At 39.1% G+C, this 20,122-nt stretch overlaps 1 protein-coding gene across 5 annotated transcripts in view; it reads right to left on the minus strand.

The window, feature by feature from the left end:
* Positions 1–6,229: 6,229 nt before the first annotated feature.
* exd3 (exonuclease 3'-5' domain containing 3) overlaps positions 6,230–20,122 on the minus strand; it is a 46,230-nt gene continuing 32,337 nt past the window's right edge. For 4 of the 5 annotated variants that reach the window (XM_008423985.2, XM_081613564.1, XM_008423984.3 and 1 more), the window contains 2 exons: positions 7,150–7,216; positions 6,230–7,064 (listed from right to left, as the gene is read on the minus strand). In XM_008423985.2, the coding sequence (XP_008422207.1) occupies positions 6,697–7,064; positions 7,150–7,216 (435 nt within the window). In that variant the 3' untranslated portion in view covers positions 6,230–6,696. The remainder of the gene's footprint in view (positions 7,065–7,149; positions 7,217–20,122) is intronic. The other variant, XM_017308009.2, reaches the window with a different exon arrangement.

The raw sequence follows: 20,122 nt of genomic DNA on the forward strand, positions 1-20,122 counted from the left end.
TTGCAGACTTTCAGGCAGGCGACTGGAAGTTCCCAACACGACTACGCTTCATCCCATTTAACCTGTCACTTTTGGTCGTGCTTTATTAAAGCAGTTTTCAAAGTGAAACTTGGCTCCTGTTTATTATTTCCTCCCTTATACTGCCATCACTCTGTTGCATCCTGAAAATGGTGTGCTCAAATTTGACACAATAAGACTTGTGACAAAGTATAAATGAGAGTTCGTATTGCCTCCTTGTGAACATTGCTTTATTCTTGCTGTTTTGTCAATATGACCAGAATTGTGTCGTGTACAACAGCTGTACGCACTTAACTGTGGCTCTCTTGACGATTGTATTACATCATTTCCATTTTCAGATGGCTTAATAGTGCTCAGTGAGATGTTAGTAATTTTGTGTATTATTTCAAAACCTGCTTTAGACTTCTGTACTGTTTGCTGAATTCATTTATCATTGTGAATCTGCTTTTTAATGTTACAAGCCTCTACTTATCCATTTATGAATTAACATTTTATTTAGGGACATGAGAGTTAAGAATCAAAATTGCAAAAATAATTTTCAAAAATTTATCATTTTCTTTTCCCTTCAAAAATAATGCTTTTTTTTTGTACAGTGTAATGCAGTGTAATGCGGGGTGACCGGTGCATATTTCGGCACATGCTTGGTTTCCAGGGGGGGTCCAAACAGCACAGAAGTTTGGATTTACCAGCTTGTAAGGGCAGGAGTGACCTATAGGAACCAAAAGGTATAAATAGCAGTCAAATGAGTCCCAAACGGGCCCGGGCTCCCCGTGTAAAAACACCTCCGATGGAGGAGATTATAGGTGGCTGTTTAAATCATAAACGGCGGATATAGTCCAGTTGTTTTTAAAGCGACTAGACTGTGGGACTTCAAATAACAAAAGCCCTGCGCTACTTCCTTTTTGCAAGTGAAAAGAGGTGACGCTGTGCGCAGATTGACACGCCGCTCAGCTGCCCCCGCCACCGTGGGAACCGGGCGCATGTGTGTGTCTGCGTGTGTGTGTGAGACAGAGAGAGAGAGAGAGAGAGAGAGAGAGAGGGGGAGGGGGGGCGAGGAGGGGAGGAAGGGGGAGTGAGGTGGTGACAAGACGCAAACACGGTGAGACGGAGAGAATACGTGTTAAAGTCGCCGAGAAGCAAGCAGTTAAGAGAAACCGCTGCGAGGGAACATCTCTGCCTCAATCGGAAAGCTCCGTTTGGCGGCTGCGGAATTGATCTCATCTGTGTAACACTTTATGAGCAGCTCGCTGCTCTAATGGTTTCGCACTGTCCTAATTTTCCCCACACCCCGAACTCTTACCTTTTGGCGCACGTTCTGACTTGTGATGTGCGCGTATGAGTGGTGCGACTGCAACCCGAGGTCCCACGGCCACGGATGAAGAAGCCGCGCATACAGATTTCAATATAGGGGCGGCACTCTTTATATGACGGCGAAACATGAGCTAAATGACAGGTGTCTATTAAAATTAGAGGAAGCTGACGGCTATCGGTTCATTCTTGTCCATAAGAAGAAACTCTGCGCCTTCAAAGATTTCAAACTTAGCCACACTTTAGATAACTAGCTAACTTTTGAATTCGTAGCTCATTTTAATTGTGCAGTATACTGCCTATATAATGCTCTCCTACTTCCCCTTTGTGGCCACACAGGCTTGATTAACCACTTCACTTACACCGCTGCCATTTATTTGTGTGTCGCCTTGATAACCAAAGCAGTAAAAAGAAGACCAAGAAGGCAAATATTTTTTGTGAACAGCTCAGTTTTTTTTTTTTACATGCTACCTGTGAAGGCAGTTTGACAGGAGCCATTGTTAACCTGTTGCCACGGTCCTATGGACCCATTTCTCAGCCTCTCTCCCCACGCAGATTTCCCTCAAGCTGAATGGGTCCAATGTGAATCTGTGCCAATGCGCTTCATGTTTGCTGCTCACTGGGTTTACCGAGTATCTGCAACATGAACAATGCCTAAAATAAGCTTAAATTCAGCAAAACATTTGGGACCCATATGTTTCCTACTTTTAATCTACAGGGTTTGCTTTTGTTTTTTGTTTTTTTCCACATCAAATATATCATATGTAACCTGTGGAAAATCCCCTATGGACCCCATGAGAATGATTCTTGCTAAAGAAGATAAGTTCACACTCAGCATAGCCTCTGCAGCCTATGAGGGCCCCTCTTTTTGTCTTGAGTTTTCTTGAATCAAATCTATAATTAACATAGGGAGATTATCCAAATGTCATATTTGGATAATCATATGGGGCATACTACTCTACCCATTTGGCCAAGAATGTTAGCCCCTTATGTTGGCTGTGGTTGGTTTGACTTGAACTGATTTTCTTCCAAATAAATTTTGTTTCAGTTGAACACATTTTCTTATGACGTGTGCTGTTTAAGGTTTAAAAGTTATTCAGACGTTATTATGTATAAATATAAGACTTTAGGGTATCTGCTGTTTTACCAACTGATGTCTAACAACTTGACATGGATCTCCACCAACATGACAGTCTGGAAATCAAAATACATTAACAAAGAATGCAGAATGTGCTGCAGTTTCGGATTTTGGAAAACCTAATCATAAGGATTTCTGTGATGCATTTTTTCTTAAGTCAGGGCAGTCTTGTGATTGGTCCCCAAACTGACTCAGCAGCAGCATGACCATTGCAAACATAGAGCAGATGGCCCTCAACACCTCCCACCCCCACTTTTTGGATCACATGAATGGACAGAGACGGCAGATAAAGAAGTGTGGCGAGCTCTCCAGGGTTCCTGGATCAAAACATCAAATGAATCCCTTTAAAATTACATGTGTGCAAAGGGACTTTGAAAAGTTTGCGCCAATTCCAAAATAAAAACAACAGTTCATGTAAGATCGGGAAATCATTAAAACTTTTTAATTTCTCAGCGCAAAAAAATGTGTAAGACCTTTGTGCAGTTTGTGTTTTGTTTCCTTTTTTCCCCATGGTCTTTGCAGAACACTTTCTAGAAAACCAGGAACATCTGTCGGCCATCACAGCTTTAGTTGGAGTCAGTTTAAATACTTGGAAAGCCTGTGCACAAACTGAAGGAGCCAAAAGTTTCTCTTCTGGGTGAATTTCTCCCCCACATACAGCTTCACCCTCTCTGTTTTTCCTAACTTTACACCTTCTGTTAATATCACACCTACTTTGACGGAAAATAAAACGTGTTTAATATCAAATGCGCGCGTTACGCGTGCGTAAATGCGCACAGTAATAAGAGTGACCAAAACTCACGGAGGATACACTGAATGTAGAACCGGTGGCCTGTACAGCTGAGTAGCTATAGATATAGATGCATTTTTTTATTAGCAAAATGCATGTTTGTTTATAGAGAGTCACAAGTTCAAGATTGTGAATCGAGGCAACTCGGTGCCCTGATTTGAGATCTGGCGTTTGGGGCCGAAGGGACCGGGGCCAGACAAGACAGGAGGAGACTCCCCGTCCCCCGTTCTCCCGGAATGCATGTTGCTAAAAAGTAGAAAAAGAAAAGAAAAAGGAAAAAGAGGAAGAAAAAAAAAGAAAACGAAAAACCCACAGAAATGTTGGCTTCTCATTCACAGAGAATTAAACCATGAAGAAAATGATCCTTTTTCTTTTCCTTTATTATAACCAGTTTCTTTCACATACGTAGAAAAAAAAAGAAAAGAATGCATGTGTGTGTGTGAATGTGAGGGAGAGAGAGTGAGAAGGAGGTGACGTTTAACCAGGAGGGAGGGTCCTCTGCATCCAATTCATTCCGGACACCACGTGTCCTCAGAGCGTGGGAAAGAGGCGAGCTTTTCTTCCCAGCGAAGAAAGAGCGTGGATCAAATAACACGGCGCTGCAGCGCAGAGCTCTGTGCAGACAGGAGCTGCGACCACCCGGACAAGGACAGTCCGGGAGCCGCATCATGTCTGCTTTATCCATACCAATAAAATATTTCAGGGGAGCTTAATGCAACTGCAGCAATTATAAAGTCTTATTTATGAGAGCTTATGGCTGTAAGCCGAGATGCGAATGTGTGTAGGTGCGTGTGTGTGTGGTTCAGGCTGTGCGACAGAGCAGAATGAGTTTGCATGAGCTAAATCTTTATTGTAAAGCAATGATTTGCAGATTTCGGATCTTTTTACACAGCGCCGCGAATATTAGTTTGTCATCAACCTTTTCCCAGATTATTGAAGATAATTTCTAATGACTTAATTGGAAGCAATTATCTAAATTCCAAAACGGATATGCTATATATGCTGCACATCCGTGTCTCCCGCATTTTTCTGACTTCTTCAGTTACTTTTTTTTTAAATCTCTGTAGCTGAAGTCTCTTAAACAGGTAAAGATATTAACAAATAAAAATAAATGCCATGTCTAATGTAGCTGAAATTTTCTCAAAAAATCTAATTTGAATAAATGAGATGGGAAAAATTGTTATGTTGAACATAATAGCAATCATATTTATAATAATAAAATTTAAATGATTTGTTAATTGGTTTATGGCAAGATTGCCTAAATGTTTTAGTTTGCTCACACTTATTAAAACATATATCAATACAATTCAAAAACACCTGGACACACAAGGAGACAGGATTTCTATAACTGGACTTAACTATAATTATGACAACCCTGCTTAATATTATTATTGCTAATTTAAGTAGCAATATAAGCATCTCAAACCCCAGACAGACGTTGTCCTGCAGCTGTGGCCGCTTAAATTTAGAAACTGAACACTAATTTACCTCAGTGACTATGAGCCGTCTAAAAACCACTGCGGCCGTTTTGATGCTTGTGATCAATAGAAGAAAGCCCACATCTGGCCATCGTTAGGGATTCCTATGGGTGTATGCCTTTTGTCGTAGCTTTAGCAGAATGCGCACCATATACATTTACAGAAAATACCAGGAAATCTCTAGTAGCACGAACCTCGCTCTCTTTGGGCCGTTTTCGATAAAGGCTCATGTTATGCAATCACACAAATTTAAAGTGGGATTAGGAAAGAGAGCAGAAAATATGAGTGGATTCTTCTGGTATGGGGAGGTTTCTTCTATGAGATCTGACCCGTCTATTCCCAGAAACTCCCCCATGTTGGTGTTACGCCTGAAAGACATCAGCAAACCTTAGAAGATCTCATCAGTCTGTCCATTCTCAGTCCATCAGTCCATGTGATTTGTTTTCAGAGCATGGAAAATGTGATAAAGCAACCAGTTACAAGACTTACTGGAAGTCTTGTAACTTTCATTACAGTTACAGCAGCATTTATCACACACAATTTGTAAAAAAAACAAAAAAAAAACATTTAATCTAAGCAGCATTCTTCAGTGAGGAAGAAAAAAAATGATCGTATGCCAATAAATCACTGGTACATCTAGGTTTGAGATGTCTAGATGTACTCCTTAAAAACCTGATACGGACAGAAGCGAGGCATTTTTAAGATGATGAGTGTCTGTGAGCTGTTGTTTAGTAATCCACCACTCTCTCTTCACCTGGTTTAAGTATTACATAACACACATGTCAAATGCCATTCAAAATGGAAAAAAAAACAAGAGAATTTACAAATGAATTAAACTGAAAAAACTAAAATAATTTGACACAAAATAAACTTTGAGGCTGGGCAAGAACTGATTTCTCTTTTCTTTTTTTTTTACCACCACGCACAGTTAGCAGTAAGGTCATTACCACTAACCACAATCTACATGTGAACCAGAAACAGCTTTTTCTGTCCTACCAACAAAACCTGAAAGTGGAGTTTTATAAACTCTTGTGGGACTTTAAGTAGAGCTGTTTTGGCCAACTGAGACTAAGACAAATACATGTATTGCATCTTGTGTGAAACAAAAATTATTTATAGGGAAAATAACCTGCAGAGCACTTTGAAGTACGAAGGAGGATCTGTGATACTGTGTCCCAGTTTCTTTTCTAAACGCCATGTCATAAAGGACTCTTAGTTTCAAATGCTGGAAACATAAAATTGGCTTTCTCTCATTGTCATCTCAGTTTCCTAACCTTAATACAACAGAAAATCTTATAGGTGAGCTAAAGAGAAGCGTTTATAGGGATCGTGCATGATCTTGTCCAAAAGAGGAAACACCAAGCAATTTTCATCCTTGTATTTTCTAACTTTCCCCAAAAGGAGGGAGTCAAATACTTGTGACACACACATAATTCATGTAAGTATGCATATAGTTCTGAACTTGAGATGCTTAACTGAATAAAAACCATTAAAGACTTGATTTTTCAACATTTTAATTTAATTTAAATCGTTAGGTCCCAATACACAAGGATGCAGTCTATACCTTTTAAAGTGGAAAAAAAGTTTCAAATTCAAGTAAAATTCTACACATCCTACTGTAAACAATCAAAAATAAAAACATTCAGATAAAAAAAACCCCAGACAAAATAGCTAGGATTGTAAACAAATCAGTCTTTGTTGCACTAAAATAATAACAACAATAATAATAATTTAAAAAAAAGAAACCGTGCCAGGATTAATCTCCTGGCACAATTTCTTGTCAAAAATCAACAACGTAACTTAAAACTATCAGCTAAAACTCATGGGCTTGGAACTGCTGGCAGTCCTTCATCAGACACAAACTGCATGAAAGATAAATACATGGACCTGAGCAGAGAACTGAATTATCCACAAATAATACAAATAGTATACCAATATAAAATATAAATATGAGCAGCTCTCCATCAATTGAATGGCCCGGCAACTGAGATGTGATCCTTTTCTCTTAAGTGTAAGACTTCCTGGAACAAAGAGAGGACACGGCCAAAGTGAGAGCCTTCCCAGAACACCTTGCCACATCTGGTGCAGACATAGAACAGGGGTATCCTCTGCAGCAAGGCGGGAGGCACAGTGTGGAGCTGAATGGGCGACCCCCCGGGAAAGGTCATGGTGTCGCGGTCCAGTCCTGAAAGGGAGGCCCAGCGACACTGAGCGGCGTACCTGGGGGGCTCAGGGGTCACGCTGAGGGTCAGGGTGTCATCGGGCCTCAGCTCTTCCTGTTGACAGGATTTCTCAAGCATGTAGTCGCTGGTGTTGTGATCTTGCAGAAATCCTGGAAAAGAAAAACAGAATTAACTATTAAATTTTAAATTCAACGCAATATAATATAACCACCAACACATTTCCATTTAATATACCTTTCTCTTTGAGCATTGTTTCCATGTCAGCTTTGGGAATGGACACATATTCATCGCTGTTACAAGCCTGGAGAAAAAGCAGAGCAACAGATCTGAAATATGAGAGAAAGAATCTGCTTCAAAACCACAGGGACACATTTAATAACCTGGTGTAAAAGGATACAGTATTTCACATATTCCTGTTGTTTATCTTTCCAAATTAGATGTATTTGGATTGTTTAATGTGGGATACAAAGAGGCCTTTAAATAGTTAATTCATATAGCTGTTCAACATTTAAAGAAGCTCTCAACAGGTCCAGTCCATCTTATTTATCAGAAGTGTTGTTAAACTGTCCTAAACTTGAAGATCATATGGGACTTTTGAGTGTGTTGTAGTTTTTAGAAATAAACTGAAAACAGATTTTTCCTTTCACATTTAGAATAGTTCTTAAAGACAAATTGACTCTTTACTCAGGTCTTAATTTGGCTCATCTTTCACTTTTAACAATAATTCATGTTTTGTTTTTTTTAGAAATATTGTTAGATTTGTGCTTAGTTCACTTAATTTTAATCCCCCTTTATGAATTTATTGGCCAGGTTTTAAGACTACAACTAAATTTCCGTCACACACCATTTTAAGTTGCTTTGCTTTTATTTTTTTTATTACATTAATCTTTATTTTTAGTTGAATTCTTTTATTCTTCACTATTTTTTATGTTTATCAAGCAATGTATAGAATTATACAATAATGATCATTACTACAATCTGAAATTTATTTATTTAGGATTTCCTCAGATAATAAAGGAAGTGTTTCCTGCTAGTATTTGATCAGGACATTTAAATGTTCATCGGTAACAAATGCATAAAAATGATTATGTAAATCTATCATCCTAATTCATATTTTGTCATGTTTTTTTTATTTGATAGGCCACTTTATGGTGATAGTTTGTTTTCAATGACTGCAAAACAATTTTTGATGCTGCATTTTAAATAAAGTTTGACTGATTGATACAGTATAAAAATAAGGTAAAAATAAAATTATATCCATGTTTATTAAAATTACTTCATCCAAAAAGCAAATCATCATCACAGCTTTATCGGTTTCAACCACATTTTGGTAAAATAAAATGATAACGTATGTTAATCAACTGGAGATGGTAAAATAATATGCGAGCCAAGAACTAGAAAAAAATATCACCAGCCAGTGATCCATCTTCAGTGGGTGGAACATGAAAGTGTTGATGTTAAATTTTGTACACAGCCTGATGTAAAAGATTAATTTCCCTGCAGATTCAGCAGTAGCAGGAAGGCTCAGCTCAGCGATGTTTCTTAGCTTCAAAGCAAAGTGTCAGGCATGTTAAACTATCTGGCAGCAAGACTGCATGGCCCGCTCACTAGTGTTGACCCTTTCACGTCGATAGGAATCAGACGTTTTCCCAGGTTGTTGCTCCGGTGTGAAAGGGTGTAAGTGTTACTCAAAGATCCAGTCGGGGTGTTAGCGTGTCAGTAAAGACACCCTTTACGCCGGAGTGATTTTCACACGTTCCTGCTGGCCTGTCCTCCTTCTTGGTAAAGGTCTCACTTGGTGGGACATTAGTGACCTCCTGCTTGCCAGCCCCCCAACACGAACACACACTTGTCTGTGAGCCATTCTGACAGCACGTCAGTGCTAAAAACCTTGTCAACACACCTGAGCTCCACCCTGTATACAGCATTCCAGTCAGGAGTGGGCAGTAAATCAAATCTGGCTCATACGAGAGATCCTTAACAGGCCTGCTTAATCCTTGTCACTCTTTACCTGGAGGAAAAAAAAAAAAAAAAACAGGAGCGAACTCGGAGACTACGCCCACTCAGCACAAAAGCAGGTCGTCTCCTCTGTGTGCACATGTGGAGCGGTGTTTGCCTCTGTGGTGACTGAGGTCAGGACATGAGAAAGCTGTAAGAGACAGTGGAGGTGTGGGAACAGCAGAGGTGTCTGCTTTGTGTTTACTTCTCCCTCGGTGCATCCTATTCACTCTGCCTCGCATCACACACAAACCAGCAAAAAAAAACGCAACCAGAAGAGCTGAGAAGGAGCTCAAAAGTTGCATCACACGCACAAACATATGGGCACGATGGCAGCGACCAGCACGACAGAGCGAGCTATTTGTTCAGCTCAAAGTTTCCCAGCTTGGAGCATGCCAGGACCTGCTCTGAACTCTGAAGGCTGAACCACAGACTGGCAGACAAACACACATCTCACACACGCAATGCCCATATTCTGTAACTCTTCAAAACCAAGAAAACTATAATCCGGGAATGATTTAATACGCAATTAAGTTCAGTATGAAGAGAAATTATTTTAATTTGAACTAATCACATCATGTCAGTCATTTTAAAAGACACCTGCAAATAAAGAGTGGTTGCAGCTGGTGTTGGTCTTTAGCATTTTACATGCTTTAGTCAAATTTAGGACTTTTCAAGACTTAATAGATTTTAACTTACTTAAAACCAGCAGTATGTTTTTTTTTGTTTTTTTTTTACATATTTGTTAAAACCATCAGCTGATCCTGACAGTATGAGACAGATAATCTGTAAACAAACAAACAAAAAAAATCAAGCTCCTCTGCCTTATCCCTGTGGTCCTACTGTCATCTGCAGAAATACGCAGCTCTGTCAGAAACAACTAATCAGTGTCAGGAGGACTTAGCGCTGTCAATCACCACACCCTCCCCATTGCTCTCTGCTGCACTACAGCTAGTTCCTCACACTGAAGCCTGCCACAAATGCGCAGGCTATTAATTAAGCATGGCCACTGGTGACTGAGAATGAACAGTTCCCTGTTCATCTGCTATTGATGTGTTTCTAACACTGAGTTGTTTCTCTGCCATTAGCACATTGAGCAACACATACATGCAGATGATTAACAACATTAAGACCTTCCTGCTGGCTCTGGTACAGTAGGATGGCAGTAGAACGATAGGGAGGAGGCAGAGGAGCCCAATTTTCTGTTTTTTATTTACAGATTATTTGTCTCATGTTATACTATGACAACACGGTGATAGTTTTAAGAAACGTAAAAAAAAAAATATATATATATATATTTTTAATAAAAAGTTACATGCTGGAGCTTTAACAGGAAAGAATAAATTATCGTTAATATTAAATAAATTAAATTAAGAATAAACTAAGTTGAAATGTATTGACTCTGGAACATGCTCTTACACCCCACTCACTTCAAAGTCGTTTTAGAAAATCCAGGTCAAACTTTTTCAAATATAGATTCTCTCATGATGAAGAAGCTGGTAGTCAATAACATTAAGAAGATTTTAAATGCAATGAGACAGTTTTATCAGTAGAAACAGACAGAAGCAATGAATAAGCCTTAATGGAATATAATTTAAGAGTCTGGAAAATCTGCCCATATGTGAGGCTCTTAAAGGCTCAGACTTGGGAACATTAAATCTGAGACCCAATACAAAACCCTGCTGGACTACTTACAAAATTTTGGTCTGGTCCAAACATGCAGCTGCCATGAGATGGCACATTAAAACACAAATTGTTTTCTTCCATGTAGCTTCAGTAAAACCTGAGCTGACAGATTTGTCAAACCTACTTAAAAAAAAGTCAAACTTTGGATGTCTTCACATACTTCAGATTATGTCTGAAACCAACATGTGGCTTTAGTTTGTCGGTCCTGACACGATTAATAGAAGTGATGCCTCCATGTTCTCCAAGTGCATGTGTCCCCTGAATCGCTCTTTATTTCATAGAAACGGTCAAACTAAGCTATATTACTTATGGCTTTAATTTAGTATTATTAGTATAACATAAGGAGTATTTAATGTCTTTCCAATTCTGCTTTAAAATATATTACACCTTTTCTGCTTCTTCAGCAAGTAACAGTATAGACATACTGTGACTAATGTGTGATGCTGAGTCTAAATAGATAGAAGTTGATGGAAAAAAAGAGGGGGAAAAAATGGGGATAGATGAAAGGAGACAGAAAAAGTAGGGGGTGGGTGATTATTTTCCCCCTAACGTGCTCAAACAGACAGACACACACGTTCTCTCTGCACTGTAGGCAGCTCCCATGGGAAAATCCTCTACCAATCTCCAAAGGCGGTGCTCCATTAGTCACATGGTTCAACCAACCAATCAGGGGCTGGAAAATTGATTCAAACTGTGGTTAGTCAGGTAAGGGGCAGCGTGGGAACCGGTGGGAAGAAGAGGGGAGCGGGAAAAAAATGTACCTCTATTTCCTTGAAAATCTCCCTCAATTTCTGTTTGTATGCAAATTTTAAGCACAAAGAGGTTTAAAAAAAATGCAAACCGCAGCACAACATAAAAGGTTATGTTGTAGTATAAAACATAACCTTTTTTCTGAAAGCTGCAACTGTGCTGCCAGGAAAGCAAAGGACAAAATAACCTTAAAAAGAAAAAAAAAAAAAAAAAAAAAGAGAGAAAGGTTGTTCCCATGATCCCATGTCTGGGAAACTGTGCCATCACTGATTTATTCTGCTGAGGAGACAGAAAATTCTGCTGACGCTGTGAAATCATTGAGATTTACAAGCCCTACTGAGACAGACATCACTTCATTGTCCAGCAAGGAGAGAAGCCTCAGGATGTCTTTGTTGCTTCTTCATATTGGGCAGAATAGCACATTGAATTTTAAAATGGCACAGTAATGTTGCAGAGTCAGCAGCAACAACAGCTTTTGGTCTTTCTACTGAGGTGCCTGCTTTTAGTTTAGGGATGGGCTGTTTCTGGTACCAAGCTATACAGAGTGGAATCATTTCGAGTCAAAACACGGAGATACAAATTAGAAACACATGATGTGCAGGATTTACTTCTTGGTGTTGTCTGCATCACTGGGAAATAAAGAACAGACTGATCTGCTACCAGCTGACAGAAATTGAGGAATTCAGTGTATGAATTTATGAGAATCAGTTTGTTAAGACAGAATAACTTATCCTTGTTAGAGACTTAAGTTTTTTATGTATATTTTGTTCCTACTTGTATCTTTTTAGGTATTTTTAGTATAATATCATATTTAAAAACATAGATTGTCAGTTTTCAAAAGGACACACCAGCATGATGATATCAGCGAAAATGTTGTGTTGTGTTTACTGTTCTGCAAAGTGCAACAGATACAGTTTTTGAATGTTAAACTGAATTAAATACTGCCCAAAAAAATGTAATTTTATGAGCAGCCATAAAAACGGTTTGCATAAGGATGCCTACTAATGAGATGGCATTTGTATCGTTTTTCTCCCTCTCATTGTTTAACCTTTTTAAACACTGAGAAAGAAAAAAGACAAGTGTCCATAGTTATGTAGTATTTATAGTGTTCTGGTTGATAACCCGTTTTAGTTTTTACAGCTCCTATGGGATGTTCTCAAGTTTTTTTAGGATCTAAAAGTAACTCAAAGATGGAAGTTCTGTGAACTTACGACAGGATAACCGACCACAAAGCCTTTTTGATGGATTTAGAGACCCGAAGCCAGATCAGGTTTCTGATCCCATAACAAAACGTTTGTAGAATTATAACCATCCATAATTCATACAAAAGGCATTGGAACAAATAAAGAAACCTTAAAAAGTAAAATGAGAAAAAGATTTCTCTTTAGTGAGAGATTAGATCATGAAATATACCCCATAAAGATCTTTTCGATATAAATTCCTCCTGAAGGTGTAGTTTCCTTACACCAGTAGTGTCAAACTCCAGTCCTCAAGGGCCGCTGTCCTGCAGTTTTTAGATGTGCCACAGGTACAAAACACTGGAATGAAACAGCTTAATTACCTCCTTCTTGTCTAGATAGTTCTCCAGAGTCTTGCTAATGACCTAATTATCCTATTCAGGTATGGTGCAGCAGAGGCACTTCTAAAAGTTTCAGGGCAGTGGCCCTCCAGGACTGGAGTTTGACACCTGTGCCTTACAGCAACAGGTCAATTTTAAATGGAGCAGGAAACTGAGGAAGATAGTGAAAAGACCCTCTGAATGCACTTTCCCACAATATCCTACTGGTATCTGGTCTGTATCTCAGCCTGACAGACTGAGGTAATTACTAACTCTGTTAACTAATCACTACAAACTGACAGCAACCTAAACTTGGACCAGAGTGGAGCCTGTCTGGGCTTGACATCATACACAACTTCATCTGACACACCTCACTCACACACTTACAGACACTCAGATACCTATCAGTAACTCGGAAGATGCAAAAAAAAAAAAAAAAATCAGCATGTAGCTCTCACAGGAAAGCAGCACACCCTCCCCTGTCTGACTCATTCACACACTCATCTCACCTGTATGAAGCAAAGAGCCTACGGGACTAACCATACTGTTTATTACAACAACTATCTAGCTATTCTAAAGTGTAAAGAAGGCACTACAAATTTAACAAGCATAATTTCATTTCAGCTAAGACATACTTCTTTAAATGAAGTCGTTTTCATTTTTTTAATTATTAATTAAACTACACTTATGTTCTTTATGTATGTATGCACGGTACACCATTTTCTCAATAGCTATATATTTTAAGAAGCAATACACACAAATACTCCCAACATTTATTTTTATTAAAAATAAAATTCCATATTTTACATGAAGCCTATGTCTAAAACAAGGCAGCCTACTATATAATACCACGATCAGACATCAACTGCATTTCTAAAACTAAAATAAAAGTATTTTCTTCCATCTATTTAAAACTGAAACCTATGAAATATTGTAACTTCAAATTGCAAACAATTACTTATTTTTACAGGTTCTTCAGGTGTTATACTCATTGAACAAATTTAGTTATTTTCAATAGTTGGGATACTTTATAAAGCTATTTTGGAAAAGTTTTTGAGTTAACAGCAAAACTGGATTTTTTTTCTTTTCGTTTTGGTGATATAAATGGCAACAAAAAAAAACTGTTATGAGAGGGAAGTGTACTTGGCAAGCATGAACTCCATTATTTCTTAAAATGTTTTCTTGTTTGTTTTTTAGCTGGGGTGTGTTTGAGAATTTTCATATTACTGTAAACAAAATAAATCCCATCTTTAATCTGGGAGAAACATTGTTTTGTTATTCTATTATGACACCGTCTTCGACTGTTTTTTCAGCCCATTTCTCTATTATTTTCACAAAACCAGAACATTTCAGATAAATATTTAGAGCGACAAAATCCATTAATATAACTTATACAATATATGACTGAAACAGATCTTACAAAAATCTCTCATATATTGTGCAGTTTTAGTATCTTTTTATTGGATTTAAGTTAATGATTGTCGAAGAAAGTAAAAAAGAAAGTGTGTGATTTACAAAAACAACCATCACCTATAACCGATCTTCAAAAAGTCTGATCTGCCGATTCCGATTTTGTATTTTGAATAGTATTCACAAAGTCGCCAACTTGGAAAAGTGATTATTGTTAACCACGCACAGACATAACCTGGTGAGAGGCTCTTTCAGTCCATTGCTGAGGTAGATGAGATCAGTGGATAACATGGGTTTCTCCTGCAATTATCAGCTAATAACAGATCTCCCAAAATTAAGAAAATCAGGCCCGATTTTCTGGTGCACCCATAAGTAGGCTATATTAAAGACAATGAGGTATATGACAAAGTATTATAGGTTGTGTAGCAAAAAGCAACAAGACAGGTGGAACAAACTAATTGTTAAAAGTCAGATTTTTTTTTACCACCAAAGTCAATCATTTTAAATAGTTTCATTACAAAAGGTAAACCATCTCTCTATGCACATATTAAATGTGTGCTACTAATTGAACCAAAACCCATAAATGTCAGTAGGAGTGTCTAAAGTGAAAGAAATTAATTGAATAACAATAAATTTAAAATGATACAGCAAAAATAAAGAAATATGCAAAAAAATGCTGTACTTCTGAATGCACCAAAACCTTGACATACACACTCGTTTTGTACTTAATCATTAGCTTCCAAAAAAGACTGAACAAAAAGTACATCTTTAACGGCCTTCTTTAACTACAGGTAAAGAAATGTTCAACATTTTTCACATTTCTTGCACATGTTTTTTTTTCTTCACAGTTATTTCACGTCTAGACTATCTGCTCATCTCACCTCCTCTAGCTCTTTGCTTTACTACTCAACCATACTTCCTGCTCTCTTTTGGCCTCAACTTTTTTGTTTGTCCAGTACATAATTCTCGTGCTTACCGACTCAGTAATAAAGAGGATAAGAGTCAAACCTTGGTAAATAACAGTCTAGCCATGACACAAATAGAAGCAATGCTCTCCCCTGGCTGGATATGCTTGGTTTATTCTAATTTTTTACACACTCAACCTTCAACCTTATCCTCTGTTGCTCCCTGAATCTCCAGTTAAACCTTTGTCTTCTCTCTTCCTTTTTCTCTTTCTTTAAGCTCCATCTACCCACTCTGTTTTTTTTCCAGTGGCTTTTATCTGGCTGTCCCCTCACCTCTAACCTCTTATCCTTTACAAAATTACTTATTTTTTCACTCTTTATGAGACACCAGCTAAAAGAAGTTCCTCTAACACAAACACGTCATAAAACCAGAGCTGAAGTAACCTGCTGAAAATTAAACTCACTCAAAAATTATTCTAAAAACACAAAAACAACTAATTAAAAAAAACAACAATTAAAAATGCGATTAAATTATTAGGCAGACCTTATTTGGGTTTTGCTCGTTATTCCTTTAATACAAAATAAATGTGTACATATGTAAAATACTCAAAAGAAAAGGCAGTTATGATTGGTGGCGTCTTAAGAATTTGCAATTTCAGCTGTTTTTGTGATCACTATCTTCTGTGAATCCAGGTTATATCAGACCTGCACAATATATGGTATTATGAATGCAATATCAGTGTTTACAATATCACAACTGCAACAGACTACTTGGATGCAGTTTTCCCACTATCCCACTTAAGATATCGTATCTTAAGTGCCATGCCTGACTTTCAATGCCCTGCATGTTCACACCTGATGTTTCTGGAGTCAAGATGCAACAGCTCAAAACGAGTGGCGGCATTGTGATAAAGAAAAAGTACAAAAAAAAGATATGTTAACTGTAGTCACCATCGCAATACTATCAGCAATAGTATCACATGTCAGCAATAGTAGTGACATGTTGACCTGATACTACATAGCACAGCTAAGAAAATAGGAACCAGATGTTTACATACACTGCACGGAAAGACCTTATTTTCTCTCTCACTGACGTCAAAATAGAGGGTTGTTTAAAATATAAAATAAAATATATATTTGTGTGGTACGGCTGTGTACCAGACCAAAAGGTCTGGACCGAGAATTTGATAGTGTTTATTGGCTTCTGTTCAGCAAGTCGGCACCATGTAAATTACAAAATTTTTTGTAGTCATGCTGTGACAGACATTCATCACAAAAAATGCATTGTGTTGAGTGAAAAATTGTTTCAGTCTCCTTTTCTGATTAGGTGCTTTCTCAGTGGTAGTAAAAAGCACAATTAAAATGCAGACTGTCCATTCAACTGTCAGTTAACATTTGCTTTATCTAAATGGCTTTCCTGCTTGCCTGAACAACATAAGTCTTACTCATGTTCCTACACAACGAAGAGCCTAAATAAACTAATTTTTCCCATGCTTTCACTGCAGCCAATCAACCAACCATTACAACATCCACGACTTTCTTGGACAAGCGCTAACACTTCTCAAACTGTCACAACACCCACACACTCAAACTGAAATTCCACCCGTCGAACGAATCAGCTCGAGCCGACTCTGCAGGCGCATGCCTCGTCATGGGAGAGCCACCGGCAGATTCTGTCGCTCAACGTTTATCACTGCTGCTGCATACTTCACCCTTCCAGGTCTCCTCCTCCTTCCACTTCTTTTTTCCAAATCTCTTGCTGATGTGAAGGCATGCAGGGAATGTTATTGTAATTCAGAGTGATTCATTCAGGACTGTAAATATTGACAGGGGTGGCCGCCGCTGCTGCTGGTCTGTTCTCTCCGGAAGAGCAACGAGGGAACAGAGATGAAGCAACTCTCCCACATGGCTTTTTGACAGAGAAAGTGTCAGTGTTAGAGAGCGATACCACCAAGTCAGTTTGTAAAGTCGCTCTGCCGGTCCGCTGATTAAGTACTTAGTACCAGCATAGGTTTGTACTTTCAAATAAGAGTTTGAGAAGTGCCAAGTAAAACACCTGAAAGAGCTGTTATTACTGAAACTAACCATAATGGAGATCAACATAGAATGTAAAATAATTAGGATTTGAATGAAATCATAGGAAATAAAGAGGCAAAAATAGAACTGTGCTTAATAAGTATAACTAGAATGATTTCTGAAGTGATTTCACAGTCGGTAAAATAGGGACGGTAAATGGGATTTGGTATCATCAGATCACTTGGGATGCATGATAATGCAAAACACTAAGTTTACTCAGGGTGGTCAACTTTTAATGAAACTGTCAAACACAAATGTTTATGCCGCATGAGAACATGGGTGGACAAATGTAGAGCTACAATTTCTTCACAGTCACATCCAACAGCCTTATTAGGACGTATACAACTCAGAAGACCGGCTATTGTAAAGTTAGACAAGAGCATCAAAAGAGGAAAAAGGGCATGGGGTTAAGTGGTAATAATGATACTGGATAAGTCACCAGCATGTGTGTGGCTGTGTGAATTCAAACTCACATCAAAGTGTCTCTGGGAGCCTTGTTCATGTCAACAGGAGATGCAGGAGAGGCTCATGGCATTAGAAAAGCAGGGAGGTGGGGGGGTTCAAAAGGAAGTGGTACAAGACAGAGAACAAAGGCGTAAGAGAGACTAGACTGAGGGGTTAAGGAGGAGTGGGCAGGGGATGAGAGGTTGGGGTGTATGGGTACAGGGACAGGGGTGGGGGGACTCACGCTGAAGGGGTTCATCTGTGGTGTGAGTGCAGTGAAGTATAACCAAGAGAGAGGACGAAGGAGAGAATGTCGCTCAACCCTTCCTTTACTTCCTCTCCTCCGTCCCCTGCCCTTCTTCCATCTCTGCACCCTTTCTGCGACTGGCCCCGGCGAATTCCCTAGGGCCAGGGGCAGTCCCCTTTCAGTCTCCAGTGACACAGTAATTAGAAGTGTGGGAACTGAATCCATCCCTCGTTCATAGCCCCGGACTCCCTCCCTCTCACCCTCGCTGGTTTTCACTCTCCTTTTGCTGGCCCTCGCCCACCCCCTAACCAGCTTGCGGTTTCTCCCCCTCCCCTCCACTTCCTCTGCCACCTCAATTTTTGCACCACACCTAAGTTTTGTATCTCAGGAAGTGGCATCAAACATTACAAAAAGTTTCACATGGGGTTCATAGCATTTTCACATCAATCATGTCTGCGTGTTGTCAATCTAAAATAAAGAATTGCGTCGCTGCCGAAGTCAATTAAAAATCAAACTAAACCCCATATTGGCTAAATCCTCACCGGCCACCTGTGACGTTGATGGGAGCTGCACATCACACACTCTCACACACACTCCATCCCTTACCCCCCTCAACCCCCCATTTCAGCGTCTCTCCCACCTCCCCTACAGTCACATAGGCCCCCTATCTCTTCGAACAGAGCAACGCTGTCTCTCCCGCTCTGTCAAGCCCCACCACCATCACCCCGACCCCCTCCCCAACCCCAATCGCTATCTCTGTGGCGATAACCATGGGAACAGCAGCACTGTGGGAACAGGCCACCAGTTGACCAAAATAGACAGCAGGAAAATGGAGGGAAAGAAATAAAGAAAGAAAAGGGCTTCCTGCGTCTGAGGAGGCCTGTGAGAGAGAGCGCTTGTGTGCGTAGGAGGTCCATGGGATCACTGGGACAGGCAGGTACTCAGGCGCTTTGCTCACCTCTAGTTTCCATCAGCAACAAAGGGGGATGCCGGGTGGCTTGAACTGTGACATTGAGTAATTAACAGAGATGCAGCCCTGATTCTTGCTAGTGGGACATGCTTGCAGCTTGTCTTCTCACTCACATACAAACGCATAAAAACAGTCCCACAGTTACTAGATAACACTGTCCCATGCGAAAAAGGGCTACACCCTTACCACAGACACCAACACACAAACACCGTAGTAATATTACACCATCACACACCCACAGCCATAAACCTCGAAAAGATGTGCACATGAAAGGACTCAGTCCCATGAAATCTATGATGACTGGATTGGTCAAAAAAAATGCTGTGGAGATCATCCTCGACACAACAAATCGCTTTCTGATATTGAGTAAATATTTAAAAATTTGGATTCCAACAAGTGTTATGTAATCTAACACAAGTTCTCCTTCATTATGTTTTTCTTGTTGCTGGTTGGTCAGCACTTGAACAAATAAACTAATAGAAGCAATCATAAAATACTTTATTTGGTGTTGTTTTTAGGAATAGGATATTCCTTTTAGATGAGAATGTCTCATTTGTATTCAGCAATCTTCACTCTGATACCCCGAAAAAAAATCCAGAACAACCAACTATTGTCAGAAACCTCTAATTAATAACCAGTGAGTGTCTTTTTGATTTAATCTCAGCATAAATCTACTTTTCTAAGAAGGTATTAGAGATTTGCTAGTGAACAAATTGAAGTTTTTGTCCAACATACACAATGCAAGTAGAGTTTAGATTTATGGTCGAAAAACAAGCAAAATTTAAAAAACTGGAGAAGATGCACTGTTTTCTCAAATTGTGCTATAAAAACAAAACAGTATCATTTTAGTTAAAGTGATATTTCGGGTACACTTTGGCCTCGAGTCTATGATCAAAGTGAATTTAGTTGAGTCAGATGGGGCCAGTCTATGGGCTTGAGTAGGGATGGGTCGGCCTTTTTTAGCCCTAATTGAAACTCTACAATGAACCTCACCTTAAACACTGGTGGTGGCAGTATCATGCAGCAGGACTGAGGATCTGACTGTAGCTAAATATGAGAAAATCCTCAAAGAATACAGCAAGGTAATCCTTAGCATACAGCCAGAGCTAGAATGGAATGGATTTTCTCTTTCTGTTCATAGATCCTCTCCATCTAATCTGACT

Source organism: Poecilia reticulata, chromosome 12 (genome assembly GCF_904066995.2).
Source record: "Poecilia reticulata chromosome 12, P_reticulata-male-v2, whole genome shotgun sequence".
Taxonomy (NCBI): Eukaryota; Metazoa; Chordata; class Actinopteri; order Cyprinodontiformes; family Poeciliidae; genus Poecilia; species Poecilia reticulata.